This window comes from Mixophyes fleayi, chromosome 2 (genome assembly GCF_038048845.1).
Source record: "Mixophyes fleayi isolate aMixFle1 chromosome 2, aMixFle1.hap1, whole genome shotgun sequence".
In the NCBI taxonomy this organism is placed as follows: domain Eukaryota; kingdom Metazoa; phylum Chordata; class Amphibia; order Anura; family Limnodynastidae; genus Mixophyes; species Mixophyes fleayi.
In genome coordinates this window covers 114,259,297-114,278,377 of record NC_134403.1, presented here as the reverse complement: position 1 = coordinate 114,278,377, position 19,081 = coordinate 114,259,297, and the positions used below count along the sequence as shown (strand labels likewise).

The 19,081-nt window shown below is 43.0% G+C and overlaps 1 protein-coding gene across 17 annotated transcripts in view; it reads left to right on the top strand.

The window, feature by feature from the left end:
- The window catches only part of MYCBP2 (MYC binding protein 2), a 216,616-nt gene that overhangs the window by 77,744 nt on the left and 119,791 nt on the right, over positions 1 to 19,081 (top strand). For all 17 annotated transcript variants that reach the window (XM_075199851.1, XM_075199857.1, XM_075199864.1 and 14 more), the window contains 3 exons: positions 5,301 to 5,420; positions 6,778 to 6,859; positions 15,845 to 15,962. In XM_075199851.1, the coding sequence (XP_075055952.1) occupies positions 5,301 to 5,420; positions 6,778 to 6,859; positions 15,845 to 15,962 (320 nt within the window). The remainder of the gene's footprint in view (positions 1 to 5,300; positions 5,421 to 6,777; positions 6,860 to 15,844; positions 15,963 to 19,081) is intronic.

The window sequence follows — 19,081 nt, the reverse complement described above, 5'->3', positions numbered from 1 at the left end:
TCTTTTGTCTGCAGTCCTCCCCTAGTAACGAGCAGCGGAGGCTATATATATATATAGTTGTCCTGTGCCATTAGAGCTTTAGGTGCCCTATTTAAGAACGGCAACAGACCGGAGGCACAGAGCCACAGTCTCGCGCAGGAGGGAGTCTGCAGCGCCCTCCCCACGCGATGGACAGCCGTCAAGTCCCCCCTCCCGTAGAAAACGAGCAGCAAGGGACAGAATAAGAATCGCTCTCCTCAGCAGGCAATCTGCTTACTCGCCACACGCAACCTGGGCTATTTTATCTATGTGCTGGCGATTTACGCCGACTGCCATACAAGGGCAGCTGCGATTCAAGGAGGCAGACAATTTTAGGGAGGTATGCGGAAAGGACAACACCCTACTTCCTGACACGGAACCAGCGATGTTTGATTGCTGGAACACGGAGATCATCGTGTTGCACGCTGCTCCTCTGCTCTGCCTCTCCTTAACTGGTATCTTTGTTTTCTAATTGTAATATTTAGAGACGATTGTCATAACTTTTAGGCTGTTTACACCATCAGGACTATTGTTGCAGTGTCTTGGATTTGGTGTATTTTCAAAGATTTACCTGGTACAGAGACTTGGTTAAATCTTTTTGATTTGTAGTCAGACTCTAAGAACCGCCCTTGGCTAAGTCACTAACAACAGCCATGGCAGAGCTCACCTGGGTGATGATACAGTCCACAGAGGTGCGTGAGGTTTAGTTTTCCCACACTTATACACAATCACTAGCGGCCGCAGGCACATCTTCTCAATCCGATCCAGTGCATGAAGAGGAAAGCCTGCTTACAGTATCACACAGGGCCAAGAGAATAATTTCTGATGCATCTCAGGGCCGCGATCGTGATTTTCAGACCGTTCCTTAGAAGCGGAGGGTGAAGTAGACTTTGATATGCAGGAGGATGACTCACTCAGTTCTGTAGATTGTGCCCCTGCCCATAATGTTGATAACCTCATTCTGGGTATCAGACAGACCTTAGGTTTTGCTGAACCGGAGCTCTTAGCCCCTTCAGGATTCTCCTTGTTTAAAAAAAAAACAAGGCGCAGTTGACTGCTTTCTCACCATCGCCTCAGATGATGGAGATGGTATCTGATGCTTGGCAGAGGCTAAATAAGCAGTTTATGATGCTGGGCAGATTTAAGTCTCTTTACCCACTTCCGGTAGAGCACTTCATTAAATGGGAGGCCTCCCCTAGAGTTGACATCCCTGTGGCACGTTTGTCTTCCTCTTCGGCTATCCCAACTCAGGAGCGGGTTTCACTAAGGGATCCCACTGATGAGAAGTGCGATCAAGCCCTCCGCTTATATTGCGGCAGGTAGTATGTTTAGACCCTCAATGGCGGTTGCTTGGGCTAACAAGGTTATAGAGCATTTGGCTGAACTGTTGGTTAAGGGTATTCAAGACAACACTCCACGCGCAGAAACCTTCTCTTTAGCCGAGCATATCCTGCTCACTTCAGATTATGTAGCCAAGCAGCCATGGATGCTGTGTCAGTAAGTGCCAGATGTTCTGCCCTCATTATCTCAGCTCGCCGTACCTTATGGTTACGATCTTGGACAGCAAACGCAGATTCAAAGCGAGGTCTAGAGGGTTTGCCTTTTGATGTGGTTACTCTGTTTGGTTCAGAGTTAGAGAAGGTCATTCAGGTGGCCACAGGAGGAAAGTGCAGTGCTTTACCCATGGCCGCAAATAGGCAACGTCATGGGCGGTTTCGGTCCTTTTGTTCCTTTGCCCGGGGCCGGGGAACTCCGCCCAGAGGTCAATCCTCTGCCCCCAGGGGAGAGTATAGCAGAGGTATCTGCTGGTAGCTGGGATTATTGTTCCCCTTCCAATGCAGAGAGGTCAGGGGTTTTACTCCAGTCTCTTCCTGGTGCCAAAACAGGACGGATCATTATTTGCAATTTTAAATCTGCGGTCCCTCAACAAGCAAATAAAGTCTCAAAAGTTCCGAATGGAGTCCCTTCGGACTGTCATCGCCGGAATGGAACAGGGAAAGTTCATGGCCTCCTTAGACATTAAGGATGCCTACCTACATGTTCCTATATAAGGGGACACCATTGTCTCCTCCGCTTGGCAGTAGGGAACTCCCACTTTCAGTTCAGGGCCCTACCTTTCGGCCTAGCGACCGCCCAATAAATGTTCACAAAGATCATGGTGGGGCTCCTGCGCTAGACGGACGTCACAATAGTTCCCGATCTGGACGATCTCCTTCTGAAGGCGTCACATTTATCTTACCATATCCAGACCACGATACAGTTTCTGGAAGCACACAGTTGGGTTCTAAATTTACCCAAGTCCTCTCTCATTCCGCAACAGCAAATGCGATTCCTGGCTCTTTTGTTCGACACAGTAACTCAGAGAGTATATTTACTGGAAAACAAGGTCCTCACCCTCTTGCGCAAAACTAGGACCCTTCTAGGGCACAGGTAGGTTTCTCTCCTCAATTGCATGAAGCTCCTGGGGACGATGGTGTCAGTGTTTGAGGCGGTGCCGTTCGCACAGTTCCACACTCACCCACTACAACGGGAGATCCTTCAGAAATGGTGAGGATCCCATGTGCAATCCCATGCTACTTTCCCTCGTGTGGTGGCTATCCAAACAAAACCTGCAAAAGGGTCAGTCTCTTCGACCCTGGACATGGACCTTAGTCACGACATACGCGAGTCTGTTAGGCTGGGGAGGGGTGACATGGTCCCCGAGATTCCAGGGTCTCTGGTCCCCCCAGGAGGCCTCCCTCCCAGTCATCGTTCTAGAACTCAGAGCGTTGTACAAGATGCTGACTCAGGCACGGACGTTCCTGTCAGGGAAGCCTCTCCAAATTCAGTCGGACAATGCCATGGCCGTGGTGTATCTAAATCACCAGGGGGGAATATGCAGTGTAGGGGTCATGTGGGAGACGGCCAGGATCATGGTTTGGGCGGAGCGCCATGTTCCCAATATATCAGCCTTTTACATTCCGGGTGTGGAAAATTTTGAGGTTGACTTCCTCAGCAGACAGAGGGTTCACTTCTCCCAGGCAAATGGCGCCTCAACAAACAGGTCTTTGCTCTTCTAGTGGAGCGCTGGGACATGCCGGAGACCGATCTTATAGCATCCAGGCTAAATTATCAGATTCCCTGATACTACTCGAAATCTCGGGAGCCTCAGGCAGAGTTTGTAGATGCCAAGACGGTCTCAAGGCACTTTCAGCTAGTGTACCTGTTCCCGCCAATGCCCATGCTCTCGCGGGTGCTTAAAGAGTTAGAGAACGGGTGGCCGCAATTCTGGTAGCCAGGCAGGGCATGGTTTTTTCGACATTCTGAAGCTAGCGGCAGCATCCCCCTTCCATCTGCCTGTGCAACCAGATCTTCTCGCACAGGGTCCTCTTCTCTGCCACTCTTTGAATCGTCTAGCTTTGAGGGCGTGGCTGTTGAAACCCTAATTCACAGGAAGTCATACTATAATTAAAGCCAGAAAAGCGTCGTCCTCGACCATATCTCGAGTCTGGAAAACATACATTCTTTGGTGTGAGGCACAGTCTACACACATCCAGGTTTAGCCTCCCTTGGCTACTGGCCTTCCTGTAGACCGCCGTCGATAAGGGGCTTCAACCGGGGTCCCTTAAGGTTCAGGTCTCGGCACTTTCCATTTATTTTCAGCGCAAACTTGTGACATTCAGGGATGTTCAGATATTCTTGCAGGGGGTGCTTCATGTGCAGCCCCCTTCGTTCACCCAGTAGAGCCTTGGGATCTCAATTTGGTGCTCAGCGCAGTTACCCAGACCCCATTTGAACCACTGGAGTCAGTTGATTTACGCCATCTCACTTGGAAGATGGTGTTCCTGTTGGCTATCTCGTCGGCTCGTAGAGTTTCCGAATTAGCAGCGCTCTGTTGCAATTCTTTCATAATTTTCCACGAGTATAGAACGGTCCTTCACACCAAGTCTTTCTTTGTTCCAAAGGTGGTATCTAGGTTCTACTTAAATGAGGAGATTGTGGTCCCGGCTTTCCGCCCGCCGCCGTCGTCTTCTTGTGACGAGTTTCTGTTGCTGGACGTGGTTCGGGCTCTCCGGTGTTATGTTGACCGCACGGCCTTTGTCCGCAGAACAAGAGACCTTTTTGTTCTTTATAATGCGCACAAGCGGAGTTGGTCGGCTTTTAAGCAGTCTCTTGCCCACTGGATAAGGTCCACTATTTCTCTGGTCTACGTCCGGGTGTCTCAACCTGTCCCAGTATTGTTAAAAGCTCACTCTACCAGAGTTGTTGGTGCATCTTGGGCAGCCCGCCATGGGGCTTCGGCAGAGCAGCTATGCAGAGCTGCAACTAGGTCATCTGTCCACACCTTAGCGAGATGCTGCAGGGCTTTGCATCAGCGGATGCGAGTTTTGGACCCAAAGTGTTGCGTGCAGCCGTTCCAGAGCATTCCCTCACTCCCTTAGAGGCAGCTTTGGCATGTTCCCAATGTCTCGCAGTGTCCCCCAATGGTACGAAAGAGAAAACAAGATTGTTACTCACCGTAAAATCTATTTCTCTTACTCAATAGCTCTGTTGTGTGAATTTTTTTTTAAAAAAAAATGAAAGATTTTTCAGGCCCCATAGGTTGTCTCTTCTTTATACGCTTGGTTAGACAAAACTCAGGCTACAGGAGAGGAGGGGCATAGTAGAAGAGGAAAAGCAAGTCTAAGTGCCTAAACTCCTAGTCCCACCTACTATACCCCCAATGTCTCACAGTTTCCCCCAATGTAGTAAGAAAAATCGATTTTATGGTGAGTAAAAATCTTGTTTTTTTGAATTACATAAGTATTTGTAAAAGGACAGAACTAGACATTTCTTTTGGTGTAAAATACAATTAAATACTCATTCATTTAAATGTGTGTCTTGTAATCATTTCTTTATCTTTAAAGTTGATCATAGCTTTCATTTCTCTTTTTGGTATTCTTTGATGGTGTAGTTAAAATTTGATGCCTTTCTTGTCTTTACCTGTAGTTTTCATTTCTTTCTGTTCATTTCTCCATTCCTGGAATGCTTCTTCTTTGTAGGTGCAGATCCTACACTAACCTTGAACAATTCTGTATTCTTGTCTTATGGATTTGTTTCTCTGCAAATGTTAATATTTGCCAGTAACGTGATATATAGATATATGTATGTGAACTTGACATGCCTCTACTTTATCTGACCTGTTCTATTTTCAGTGCAAAATTATTTTGCCATTTGTGGAGGTGGCATGCATAATGCTAAATTGAACTCCAATTCTATATTTTCTCTGAGATTTTCAGAACGTATGTGTGTGTTTCTTTCAGATGAGGGCAGGGAACAAGGAGAGAAAGATGCCAGCAAAATCACAACCTACCCCCCTGGAACTGTCCGCTTTGACAGTGAGCTGCGGGCTGTACAAGTCAGCTGTGGGTTCCACCATTCAGGTAAAGAGTCCAATCTATTTTTGGGAACTTGCTAGCAGAAAGATGACATTTCAAGTTTTGAAGTTTGTTTTTTTTTTGTCTTGGTGACACCAAGAACCTAAACAAAATTGAGCATTGTAATAGCCATCACTGGTAGCAAATTCTGAAGTGCTGCAGGTCCTCAGATATCTGTATGGTGATGTGTTATACACTATATGTTGACTGTAATGCTAATGTGATTGTAAGAAACATGTTTCACCAGTTTACCTTTTAAAGTGGTTCAGACATGTCCTCAATTAACTTATTCTATATTTTACAGCACAGGAAATGTGACCTGTTTAGGAAATGTGGGGACAGGTTTGAAAACCACTGTTCTATATGATCGAAAGTAATTGGTGTTTTAGTCATTAAAGTTACCTCTAAACCATCTACAAGAATAAGGTGGACTTTACATACACAGAGGACATAAAATACCCGTACAAGTGCATTGAATGGTGAAAAGAGCACAGACCATGCTTGAAATAGGGATCATGGATACATATAGTCGAAAAAAGGGTTAACCTGATCCTTGCTGCTTTCTCTACCATGTGTAAGCTCTCTGATTTTCGCACAATGATTCATGATTTCTCTTTTAGGCTGTGTTTTATGTTGTGTTTACTTCATGTAAAATGAAGCACAGCTTCTAATTATTGGCAAGACTGTTGACTGAAGGGACACCTATGAATAAATGTTTGATAATATAATTTTTGACCTAAAACTAATTAATTTCCTCCAATTTTATCACTAGCTTATCCAACTTTTGTTAGATGCTGCATACCCCCTGTTTCAGTTGTGTGATGTGCCTTATAACTAAAGCTGCTTGTAACCCACCTAACCTTACATAAGGTACACATTTTTTATGTCTCTGCACTGGAGAGTTCATAGACTATTTTTAATTCAAGAGTAAACATCTTGAGTTTTTGTAATGATGTGAAACAAACTATGGGAAGAAATGTAGACAAGCTTTTTTTTTTTTTCTTCAAAATGTAGGTATTTTTTTCTCTTTACCATTCACATGAAAGAAAATATTTTAGTGTGCTACCAAAAGAAAGTTATACCTGCTCTCAAACAAATAATATAAAATTCGCTAGAGTGGACTAAGGACTTAATGCCTACTTGGATCAACAACTCAAAAAAATGTCAGTCGGTCTGGTTGTGGAGGGGGAAATCCCTGTTACGTTATGGACAATCAAAGCCAAGAATGATATGTTTGACCCTTGTCATATCTGGGTCTTTGTAAAACTCACAATGGTGCTTTTCTAGGTGGTATTTTGCTTTAGTAATGTACATAATTAAACTCAGTGCTGTTTTAACCATACTGTCTTTCTGTCTATTGCAGTGGTTTTAATGGAGAATGGCGACGTATATACTTTTGGTTATGGTCAACATGGACAGCTGGGTCACGGCGATGTTAGTTGCAGGCAAGTACTAATAAGCATTTAAAAGTATATTTCTTCCATAGGTACTAAATCTAGCACAAGTGTGTTTTGGATGGTGACACGAACACAAGCTAAGTTTGTAGGAATCATGGAACATATAGTAGATAGGGGAAAAAACAGATTTTTCTTTTCTTTTTTTCTTTTTCTTTCTGTACCATGTGTACGCTCTCTGATTTTAGCATATATGGATACGTAGTTTCTCATTTAAACTGTGTTGTATGATATCTACTACATGGAAAATGAAGCACAACTCCTGATTATTCACAAGACTATCTGTCAATTGAAGGGACACCTGTAAATAAATGTTTGATCAAAGAAGTTTTAACCAGAAACTAGTTCAAATACTGTAGTTTCTTGTTATTAAAAAAATAAATAAAAAAAAAAGCGTCCCAATTGCTTTATATCTAGTAAAGTAAAATTTGGATAGTTGTTTGCTATTAATTATTCTTTTGTTTTTAATGCACCAATATATTATATAGCACTTTACATCTGGGAGGTAAAATAAAAAATTTTTGTTACAAGAACATAATTTGAGACAAATTGAGGGCCCTGCTTGCACAACTAGCAATTTAATAGAAAACGAAGGTACAACTTCATGTTTTGAACGGCAGACTATTTATAGGGCTGTTAATATGTAAAGTGTTAAATGGCGCAGCCGCATTTGTGTACACTAAGAACTTAAGAAAAAATGTGGTAGTGTAGTTGAAGCATTACATTGCTTGTCCTTGAATGTAAAAATAAAAATCACTTTTTGATAAGAAAATAATCAAGTGTTTGTGCAAACTGCCATGAATCCTGTGGTGGACACTGCACCATGGGGTATAAAGCTCTCCTTTTGGACTTTGACAATTTAAAATATTTGGTATGTTTCTGCAACTCACTCTATGCCCCCACCTCCAGGGAACACAATTATTTTTCTAACCAAGCCACAGGACCAGAGAAACGAAACTAAAGAGTGAAACTACAACATCCCTATAAAAGCATTTAACTTATGTGAACTTTTAACAGCAGAATTACAGTGTAATTGTGTGGGAGCTTAGCGTCCCCCAATAGATTCAGAGGAAAGGATTTAAATTATGTATAAAAATACTGTTTTGTTTTTTTTCCTATGAGGAACACTAGATATGCTGCGGTGACAGGTGCTTGAGCTCTTCTAAATATGTATCCCAAAAACTAAGCTCCTCCCCTTCTATACCACCAAAGCCTGTTGGGGACTTCAATCTTTTTTAAAACTGTGTGTGCGGGAGCAGGGTGTTCATGGCTGCGACGGGCAGCATTCTTTTTAGCATAGTTACATTTTATTTCATTCTTATTTTCATTGTGCCGGGGAGACTTAACGTGTATTTTTGTCACAGTCTTATAACTTACATTTGTGTGAAGAGTCTTAAACAAAAAATAGTTGAATATTCTGTAAGCATACTGTGCTTTACTTGAACCATGTGATGCTGTAGAGAGCTTGAGCTCACACTAACCTTGCCTTTGGTCCAGTAAAGCAATTGAAAGGGGATAGTATGAGAATACACAAGTGCAATACATATCATGCTAGGTAACAGAATATAATGATGTTTCAACTGAAATTTCAACTGCAATTGTGTTTAGGAAATAGTAGAAACACTGTTTACTTCCTTTCATCACCTTCATTAAAAGATTTTTTTTTTTTTTTTTTTTTATGCACGGCGTGGTTTAGCCTGATCATAAGTTCCGGTCTCCCAACAGGTTGTAGTCCTCCATTTCGATTGCTACTTTAAGGGATAGCAGGGATAGAAAAACTGAGGCCACGCTTAAGTCCGATTACATGTTAGTAGGCGCCTCGCTTAGACCCTTTTTAGCTGTGCCTTGTGTCAATTAGCTGGTGGAGAGGTGGTCAGAATGTCTACAGTCTGGCAGCCATCTTGCGTAGGTTTTAAAATGCAAGCAAAGAGTCCTAAAGGACTTATTTTGCCCTTTGTTGGAGAGTTTTTGGTCCTGAACTGGACAGGACTATTTTGTGGCCCCTGTTCTTGTTTTAAGATCTAGGAGCCTAGGATTCATTCTTTTCCGTGCCTCAGAGAGGGCGAGGAGTCCGATCTCTAGACAATAAGAATACTAATGGAATGTGACTTTACTTATAAATACTTCATAATGGCTTCACGCAGAGCCTGACAATGCACCTGGTCCACAGAAGGGAAAAAACAAAACAAAAAAAAATTGGGGTGTTGCTGTTAGCAGAAGTGGTGCAAAAATCAGAGGGGAAAGGGGGAGGCTTCATACTGCAGCTGCTGACACTTAGTTCAGTCTGCTAATCATCGCCAGACAGCGTTTTGCGTGCAGCCCTGGATCACTGCCAGCACAGGAGAGTCTTGCCATAGATGCAGGTGCCACCTCCCGTTCATCTGGAGCGGTAAGACAGGTACCCCCTGAGAGGACTCTTGGTCAACAACGGCAGTGTTTTTATGTAGTGCCCAGAAGCAGTTCATATCACCACCACTCGGGCATTTCGTTTGATTTATAGACTCATAACTTTCGGACAAAGATTTTTGTTTTGGACACACAATTTATGTGAACTCTATTTTGTTTTCCCCTCCTTTTTCTTTTCTTTTTTTTTTTTTTACACCAAGGAACAACTTTAAGAATCTTTTTTTACATTTGATCCCTATCATAGGAGGTCATTACTATCTATCACCAGTTATAAGGGCTCCTACTCCACCATTGGGGATTATTCCTTTCTGAATACCCCTGGGTTCACCTATGGACACTAGTACTTTATCTCTATATGAGTAACAAGTTTATTGCCCTGCAGGTTTATTTGACCTTTTTTTTTATTATTATATGTATCCTGTACACCATTTAACATTCATCTTGGTATCTGTATGCTCATTTTTGCTTCTAATTGTGGATTTTCTCATTTCTGGCCAGAATTTGGGTTTTTGTTTGTTTTTATTGAATGTACATCACTATTACTTTTTTTGCTATCTAACACTATCATATCGTTTGTGTGACTGAAAATACATTAGTTGCCTTACCCTTCGCATTTTGGTCACGTCACTACATTAGGCACCCTTTGCGTTTACCACCTTGCAGTTTTTTCCTACTTATCTTTATAGACCAGACCTGTTTTCCTTTGTGTCCTCCTCAATGAGGTGCAGAGAACTGCCTTATTGACACCTGACCTTCTTTTACCGGCAACGTGAAATGACCAAAAAGGAGAGACCCGCGCTTTTTGCTTGATTTATCTGCAGGAAGGTGCACTTCTGAACTATCGCTTGGCTAGTGATCTTATCAAACTCTGGGCAAAATAATGCAATGACTCCATTGTCTCTCTTGATTTTACTTCCACCTCCCAAGCCTTGAAACAGAGGACTTGGTGAACTGAGACCACCGAAGCCGAAATTCTGGCCCTCAATTTGACAGCCAGAGCCACTTCTAGAAATTCATACAACTTGCGGATGTGTTCAACCAAGATCACCAATTCAGACCTAGACATTCCTTACTGCAAGCCTTCCAAAAGTTGCTCTAACTACCTTTCCATAGCCTTGTTGACCCAAGCTGATGCTACAATGGATCTTGAAGAAGCACCAGCTGCTATATAAATAGATGCAAGAATGACCTTGACTTTCCTATGCATATCATACTTAATGGCTGCAGCATTCGGGATTGGAATAGTCTTGGCCTTACACATCATGTTATGGGGGTGTCCACTATAGGTTGATTTTCTCATTTATTGATAGACTCATTTGTTAAGGGATAATCTAAATGAAACCTGATACTTCCATCTGGGTTTCGCCCATTCCTCGCAGAGACAATTTTCCAATGACATATATGGGCGGGAAAGGAGGTACTGTCGCTTCCTCTCTGTGCTTGATGTGTAGTGTCCTTAAGACTGCATGGGATGGATAATTTAGTGTGGGCAGTTTATCAGAGTCCTCGACAAAATCTGCATCCTCAGTCTGATTCCTCCTCTACCTCACTCTCTTCGTGAGGAGCACTTAAAATCAGACATTTCAGTATCCTCACTAAAGAGGAGGAAACTTTTACAAGACCTTAGACTGACCTAGCCAGGCATTGTGCCCAAACCGGCTTGTCTTGTGGTCTTGCTAAAGGACTCAAAGTTTTCGCAGAAGAGCTGGAGGGATGGGTCCTTTTGCATATGATTTAGAGGACATGGAGCGAGCCAGGCTGGTTCTATCAGTTCAGTGGTGAATCCGGCAGGTGTGTGCGATGGTCAGCCATCATTAACCTTGCAAGCTATACGTAAGGCATCAGTACCTGACTGGGCAACTTAGAATGACATTTTAAACATACAGAAAAAGTTACAGATGAAGCATTGCCAGCCCTAGGGCTAGGTTTACTAAACTGCGGGTTTGCAAAAGTGGAGATGTTGCCTATAGCAACCAATCAGATTCTAGCTGTCATTTTACAGAATGTGCTAAATAAATAACTAGAATCTGATTGGTTGCTATAGACAACATCTCCCTTTTTCAAACCCGCAGTTTAGTAAACCTAGCCCTAGGGCTGGCAATGCTTCATCGGTAACTTTTTCTGTATGTTTAAAATGTCATTCTAAGTTGCCCAGTCAGGTACTGATGCCTTACGTATAGCTTGCAAGGTTAATGATGGCTGACCATCGCACACACCTGCCGGATTCACCACTGAACTGATAGAACCAGCCTGGCTCGCTCCATGTCCTCTATCAGTTCAGTGGTGAATCCGGCAGGTGTGTGCGATGGTCAGCCATCATTAACCTTGCAAGCTATACGTAAGGCATCAGTACCTGACTGGGCAACTTAGAATGACATTTTAAACATACAGAAAAAGTTACCGATGAAGCATTGCCAGCCCTAGGGCTAGGTTTACTAAACTGCGGGTTTGAAAAGGGGAGATGTTGTCTATAGCAACCAATCAGATTCTAGTTATTTATTTAGCACATTCTGTAAAATGACAGCTAGAATCTGATTGGTTGCTATAGGCAACATCTCCACTTTTGCAAACCCGCAGTTTACTAAATATACCCCCTAGACTTGGAATAACTCCTTTTATCAGACAAGACATGTAAAGAGGAGAAAAGGCAGATGTAGCATACACGATTTGGAAAAATGAACACTGTAATGACAGACAGAGACCCAGCTGTTGAAGTGTGTAAGAAAAAGGAAAACGCACTAACCCAGTATGTAATCTCACCCCAGTTCTAGAAAACGTGTCCTGCAGACTGCAACACTCAGCAACTTCTGTTTAGGTCTCTTTTTTTTTTTTTTTTTTTTGCTGAGCTGCAGTCCGTGTATGAAAGTCAGCGAGGGAGGAAGGGTTATGCTGCCCTGGGGGCTGCACCTCCCTCCAGGGACCAGCTTATGATCGGCCACAGCCCTAGTAAGGACGGCCTATATGCACATGTACTAGAACACACCTTTTATGGCGTCCATAGACATAGAAGACGCATACCTCCACGTTCCCATTTGGAGCGACCATCAGTCCCTCCTCAGATTCACAGTGGGATCCTCCCACTATCAGTTCGGGCCCTCCCCTTCGGCCTCTCCACAGCGCCGAGGGTTTTCACAAAGATCAGGTCAGTGATGGTGGCACGTCTTCACCTTCAGGGAGTTCAGGTCGTGCCTTATTTGGACGATCTGCTCATCAAATCCCCCTCAGAGAATTGCTTACGTCATCACCTGTCCCTCTCCTTGGCGGTTCTCGAGGGCCATGGATGGCTGATCAATTTAAAGAAATCCCAGATGGTTCCGTGTCAACGCAGGGTTTTCCTAGGCCTGTTCATGGACACCAGCCAGCAAAAGGTGTTCCAGACTGTCGAAGATCGGTTCAATTCAAAGCATAACAACTCAGGTCTTGTCTTCTCCCAGCCCCTCAATGCACTTGTGTATGCGGCTGCTGGGAAAGATGGTGGCCTCCTTCGAGACCATCCCCTTTGGTCGAGCCCATTCTCTATGTTTTCAGTGGGATCTGCTGACAAAATGGTCAGGATCCCACCTACGCTTAGACCTCCAAAGGATCTCTCTATCCCCGAGGACGAGAGAGTCACTCCAGTGGTGGCTGATTCAGGATCACATGACGGTGGGCAGGTCCTTTGCTCCATGGTCATGGATCATAGCCACGACAGACGCCAGCCTGAAAGGTTGGGGGGGGAGGTAATCCTGCACCTTTGGCTCCAGGGACTTTGGTCGGTTCAGGAATCAGCCCTATCGATAAGCGTGCTGGAATTGAAGGCTATTATTTTGGCCCTCTGGGGAGGCCAGTCCCTCCTCCAGGGCCATCCTGTCAGAGTTCAGTCCGACAATGCCACGGCCGTGGCATACGTCAACAGACAGGGAGGAACCAGGAGTGCAGCTGCAATGAAAATTGCAGCTCAAATCTTGATTTGGGCAGAAAAATATGTTCCAGCAATATTGGCAGTATTCATTCCAGGAATAAAAAATTGGGAGGCCGACTACCTAAGTCGAAACCAGATGATGCCGGGGGAGTGGTCACTCCATCCGGAAGTGTTCCAGTCTCTGGCTCAGAGGTGGGGTCTTCCGGATATAGATCTCATGGCCTCCAGGCACAACAGAAAGGTTTACAGGTTTTGCGCAAGGGACAACTTAGCGGTGACAGTGGACGTAATGACTGTCATGGGACTTCAGGTTGGGATACCTGTTCCCTCCGATTCCCATGCTTCCTCCCGTGTTCAGACGAGTAAGACAAGGAGGTCTGCCAGTAATTCTGATAGCTCCCTCATGGCCGCGCTGAGTCTGGTACGCGGACATACTCTCTATGGCAGAAGGACAGGGGTTTCTTCTTCCATCACGAGACGACCTTCTTCTACAGGGTCCCTTCCGTTACCAGAATTTACCTCAGCTCAGTTTAACGGCAGGGCTGTTGAAGCCAGCCTCTGGAGGGCTAGAGGTTTTTCCTCCAGCCTGGTGAACACTATGATGCGAGCCAGAAGGCCGGTCTCCGCTCGCATCGATCACCGGATTTGGAAAGCCGATATCAGATGGTGCGAAAATAGGACATGTCACACGTCCTCCTTTTGTCTTCCTCGTTTATTGGCTTTTTCTTCAAGATGGCCTGGAAGCAGGGCTTCGTTTAGGTTCCCTAAAAGTTCAGGTATCGCCACTTTCAGTATTTTTTTCACCTGAAATTAGCGGATTTGCCAGATATTAGGACTTTCCTTCAGGGAGTCTTGCATATTCTGCCTCCCTATGTTCCGCCTACAGCACCGTGGGATTTCAACCTGGTGCTGGACATGCTTAAAGGGCCTCCCTTTGAGCCATTACTTGTGGCAGATTTGAAGTGGTTGACCTGGAAGGTCCTCTTTCTTTTGGCTATTGCATCTGTGCGTAGGGTTTCAGAATTAGGAGCTCTGTCTTGCCGGGAACCATATCTGGTTTTCCACAAGGACAGAGAGGTGTTAAGAACCCTCCCTTCCTTCGTTCCTAAAGTAGTTTCGGCTTTCCATCTGAAACAGGAAATTGTAGTTCCGGTCTTTTCTCCCACTACCCATTTGGATTCAGAGTCTATGGAAAAGTTAGATGTGGTTAGGGCTCTCCGCATTTATGTCAAAAGAACTTCTCTAATGAGGCGTACGGATTCCTTGTTTGTTCTTTATGATGCTAATAAGAGAGGCTGGCCAGCCTCAAAACAGTCCATTGCAAGATGGATTACGGCTACCATTAAACAAGCCTACATAAAGGCTAACCATCCGGTGCCAGAGAGACTTACGGCCCATTCCACCAGATCGGTAGGGGCGTCTTGGGCAGCGAGAAATGGGGCTTCTGCAGACTAGCTTTGCAGGGCTCCACCTGGTCCTCTGTCCACACCTTTACAAAGTTTTTCAGTTTAATGTATTTGCTTCCGCGGATGCAAATTTCGTTCGTAATGCTTTACGAGCGGGGCTTTCAGAGTAGTCCCACCCTTAGGGGGCTGCTTTAGAACGTCCCCATGGTAAGCAGTGTCCCCCAGACTGGATGAAAGAGAAAAGAGGATTTATGTACTTACGTTAAATCCGTTTCTCTGATTCCGTCTGGGGGACACTGCGATCCCTCCCTTCTGCCTTTCCTCTATATGCTCTTGGTTGATTGACCTATCTCCTTGGGGCTTTTTAAATAACTGCGGAGGAAGAGGCAGGGGGATTGTAGAGGGGAGGGGTCCGTAGGCAGTACTAAAGTTAACTAGTTAGGTGCCAACTCCCCAAGCTCCCCTCCACAACCCATGGTAAGCAGTGTCCCCCAGACGGAATCAGAGAAACGGATTTAACGTAAGTACATAAATCCTCTTTTTACTGTGTTTTAACCCAGGTATGTCTATATAATATTGAACATTATTGACTGTGCAACAGGAGATGTGCATCACTATCTAAGCCTATTTAGAACCATTTTTTTCAGTTTAGCTAGTGAAGGTATCACTATTGATTATTACAGTCTTCACAAAGTGCCTTACTATATTATCCTTTAACAGATAGTAGGATACAGCCTTTGATAGGTTTAATATTTCATTATCAAATTGATCATTATTCCATATTTAATGCATACCATCCTTATGGGTATTCTGACCAAAAAAAAAAGAACAGTCGTGAATGACGTCTTGCTTCAATCTGTGACCATTTCCACAGCATACAGATTTCTTTGCTCCATTTCTGCATGGTAATCTGGAACAACTGGGGTGTGGGAATTATTACTTGTTTGGTACAGTTCACTTCTGTTATTAAGTTCAATGCTTCTCTCGGTGTAAGTGGATACAATCTGTTTTACTGGACTGATAGAAGTAATATAAAATCTGTATGCATTAAACTTGTATATCTCCTGGAGCTTGTTTATATTAAATAGATTAGTTTGCACAGGATTGGTCATATAACTTGAATTTATTCTTTGTATTATGCACTGTTCTCTAAAATGTGAGACTGTCCCTATGTATTTAGATATGATTTTTTGTGTATATTTCTATCTACATATATATCTCTATCTCTTTTTCTATCTCTATATCGTGATTTTTCTTATATAGGGGTTGTCCAACGTTGGTACAGGCACTGCCAGGCCCAAGTACTCAAGTCACGGCTGGGAGCAATCACACAGCAGTCCTATTAATGGATGGCCAAGTGTTCACATTTGGAAGTTTTTCAGTAAGTAAAGAAGAAAATTGTGGCTGTTCTATAAATTAATGTTGCTGTTTTTGGGGAAAAGAAAATGGTTTCTGTTAGAAAGTTCTGCTAATAATATTCCCTTTGTTATTTTGTATTTGTAATGTTTTAACTTGCCTATGGTTGTATCCTTGCTGTTTCATTATAAGTATTGTCGATATGTCTACCAGTGCATACTGTATGCAATCACTTATTGGATGATATGTCAAAGTTTTGTGTTCACACTTTTATACTACAACTAGCTGAAGTACCCACAATTCACTGGGGATAAATCTTTGTTATTAAGTTATCAATGAGTTGGATGTAACTCAACATTTTAAAAATAATTAGCAGCTAAGATGTTATCCAAATCCATCCGGTGGAGGGCTCAGTACAGGCTTCCCACGTCTAAGTTCTGCACAACGTACATCATCGGGAGGTCCAACTGGGACCCTAACACCACTAAATCCTGACCAGGATCCTACTGGGCCACCTCACGTTGATTTCATCCTAATCGTTGCAGGAGTGTCTGACTGCATAACCGGACAGACACAGACCAATGAATTTTATATATAAGATTGTAGAAGGTACACCAAGCTTTATGATGTAGTCAGCTTTCAAACATTTCTTTATACACCAGCATAGTCCATGGGTACCACTAGGCATTCTAAATTCCTCCTTTAAAAGGTTTATCTAAAAGATTTTAAATAAATACTAAACTTCTTTGACCTGTTTTGCCCATTGCCCAATTCCCATTCCATTTTCTCACAAATAACTTTTAGTCCCACTTCAGAGATTTTTATATTAGCATACATCATTGGCACAGCTATTAATTAAAAACACATCAAACTTTTTTTGTGTTGCTTCCTAGTATTTCTATTTATTTTTTTTTTTATTTTTTTTAATCTCCATTGATTGATTTTGTCACTGCTTATAATATTACTTGGTTCTTTGGTTCACAATTGTCTCATTATAAAAACATATATGGAAGTGATTTTCATAGTACAGCGTAGTTGATGTTTGTCATCTGCTAGCATATCTTTTTTTTTTTTTTTTCCCCACATTGTGATCCTTGTTTAAAAGTTATTGCTTCGTAGTCTCGCGCTCATTGTCTATTTATTTTGTTGATTAGCACAGCTAATATGTTTATATGTTCTTCCAAGCTCTGGATGGGTAACTACTTTTTTGGCATAACCAGAGGGTGTTCTGTGAAAATTGGACTTTAATGCTATAAAGTAATAGAAATGTAAAGTTTATAATAATTAGGTGTAATATTTTTATTTTCTGTTCAACATATACTTTTTCCACTGCTTCTATACCAATATTTTGTGATTGTGTGCGCACCAGCATATTTGAAATTGAATAATGTTTCAGTCACAACTAATCCTTTCTTTATGATTTGTCATAAGAGGTGCTTCTTTAACATTTACTGGTTAACATAACATGCATTTCGGTACAGGAAAAAAGTTATATACCCAGAAAGTTTTCTTCCGTTTGCAGTGTTTGTGAAACTTGTAAATTTTGTATACAATTGTAAAATCTATTTTATATAGCCACTTACCCAAAATATGCAGCATCATGCAATAATAAACTGCTTAATTGCATATAGCCTTATAGCCCATTATGCATCCTTTATAAAACCAGCTTGCAGCCCTTATACCGGACGAGCTGTATCTCACCAGTTGTTGTGTAGCTTTTAACTTAGCACCACTTTTAGTCCCACAACTGCACTAGAGCCACATGTTTTTCTAATTTACCTTTACAGCCCCTACTGTTCAGTACAACCTACCTGGATGTCGCCTGTTACTTGAATGATATGATCAGTTAAAAAATACATGAACAAGCGGTGATCTGCCTGCACTTTTAATCAGACTGCGTAGGCTTTCCTAAGTTACTATGATCACACCAATCACATGACCTAATTATAAGAACTTAGGACAAGCCATGAGACATGACTATGAAGACTACTTGCAGTAAGTTTTTATGACTGCTTGTGATCAGTGCTAGTCAAAGTAACTTATAATAAGCAGCCTGTGTGATTCTTGATTACAAGTACTGGCTGATTGCTAGAAGTTGCTATGATCCACAGCCAACACTGATCATAGTTTTCTTTTTCTCCTCATTGAAAACACCAAGTTGGTCTAGGCATGTTAAGTTATAGAGCAACAAAGTCTTATATGAAATAAAATGTGATGGTGAAGACAACATTTTAAAAAACAGTCCACTGTTTATGTAAAGCTGTACAGGGAAGAGAGAAGGGGAGGTTGTATTCTAATAGTGACCATGGACCCAAGGGGGGGACCATTATCATGTCTTTAAGCTTTGGTTCTGCCCACATAACACCAGGTAACTAAATCTACAGCAAAAAAAAAAAAGATACTTTCTCTTTTTCTCTTTTTCTCTCTTTCTCCTACCATTGGGGGACACTGCGAGACATTGGGTATAGTAGGTGGAACTAGGAGTTTAGACACTTATCAACTTGTTTGTTCCTCACACTTCTCCCCTTCTATGCTCCTCCTTTCCAGCTCAGACCTCAGTTTTTTTTAAGTGCCTTAGGAGATTGGTCACTTCTTTTCTCTCTTTTTTTTTTTTTTCCTTTTCTTAGGTGCAGCGCAGGGACCATTAAAAACCCAGGGAGTGAATAGCCAATCGGCTCCCTTCACTCTGGGTACCTACGGAGTGGGAAGCAGCCTGGTCTCTTTCATCCCTCGCATCTCTGCCTGCAATACCTTCCCATAGTTAGACGAGCAAAACCACACAAGAACGGAGGAGCTGCTAGTGTAAACCTGAAATATGCAGGCTCATAGCACTGTTTGCATCAGGCGGGAGTGAAGTGTCAAGCCTCTCCTCCCGACATGAATCACTTGCCGGCAGTTCCCGTGGACAACGAGCGGTGAAGGGGACACGTCAGCGATTGCACTCCATAGGAGACAATCTGCTGACCGGCCATATATATATGGTCTGTTCACCTGCACATGGAGGCGGCCATTAACTGGGTTGTCTGAATTATGGAATTTCCTCCTTCCTCTTGCAAGCCTTGGCGGGCTTCACGGAGGGCAGCCATTACAGGACACGCTGCACCTGGATAGAACGCTCAGGATTCCGACCTTCTGTGCCTCTAC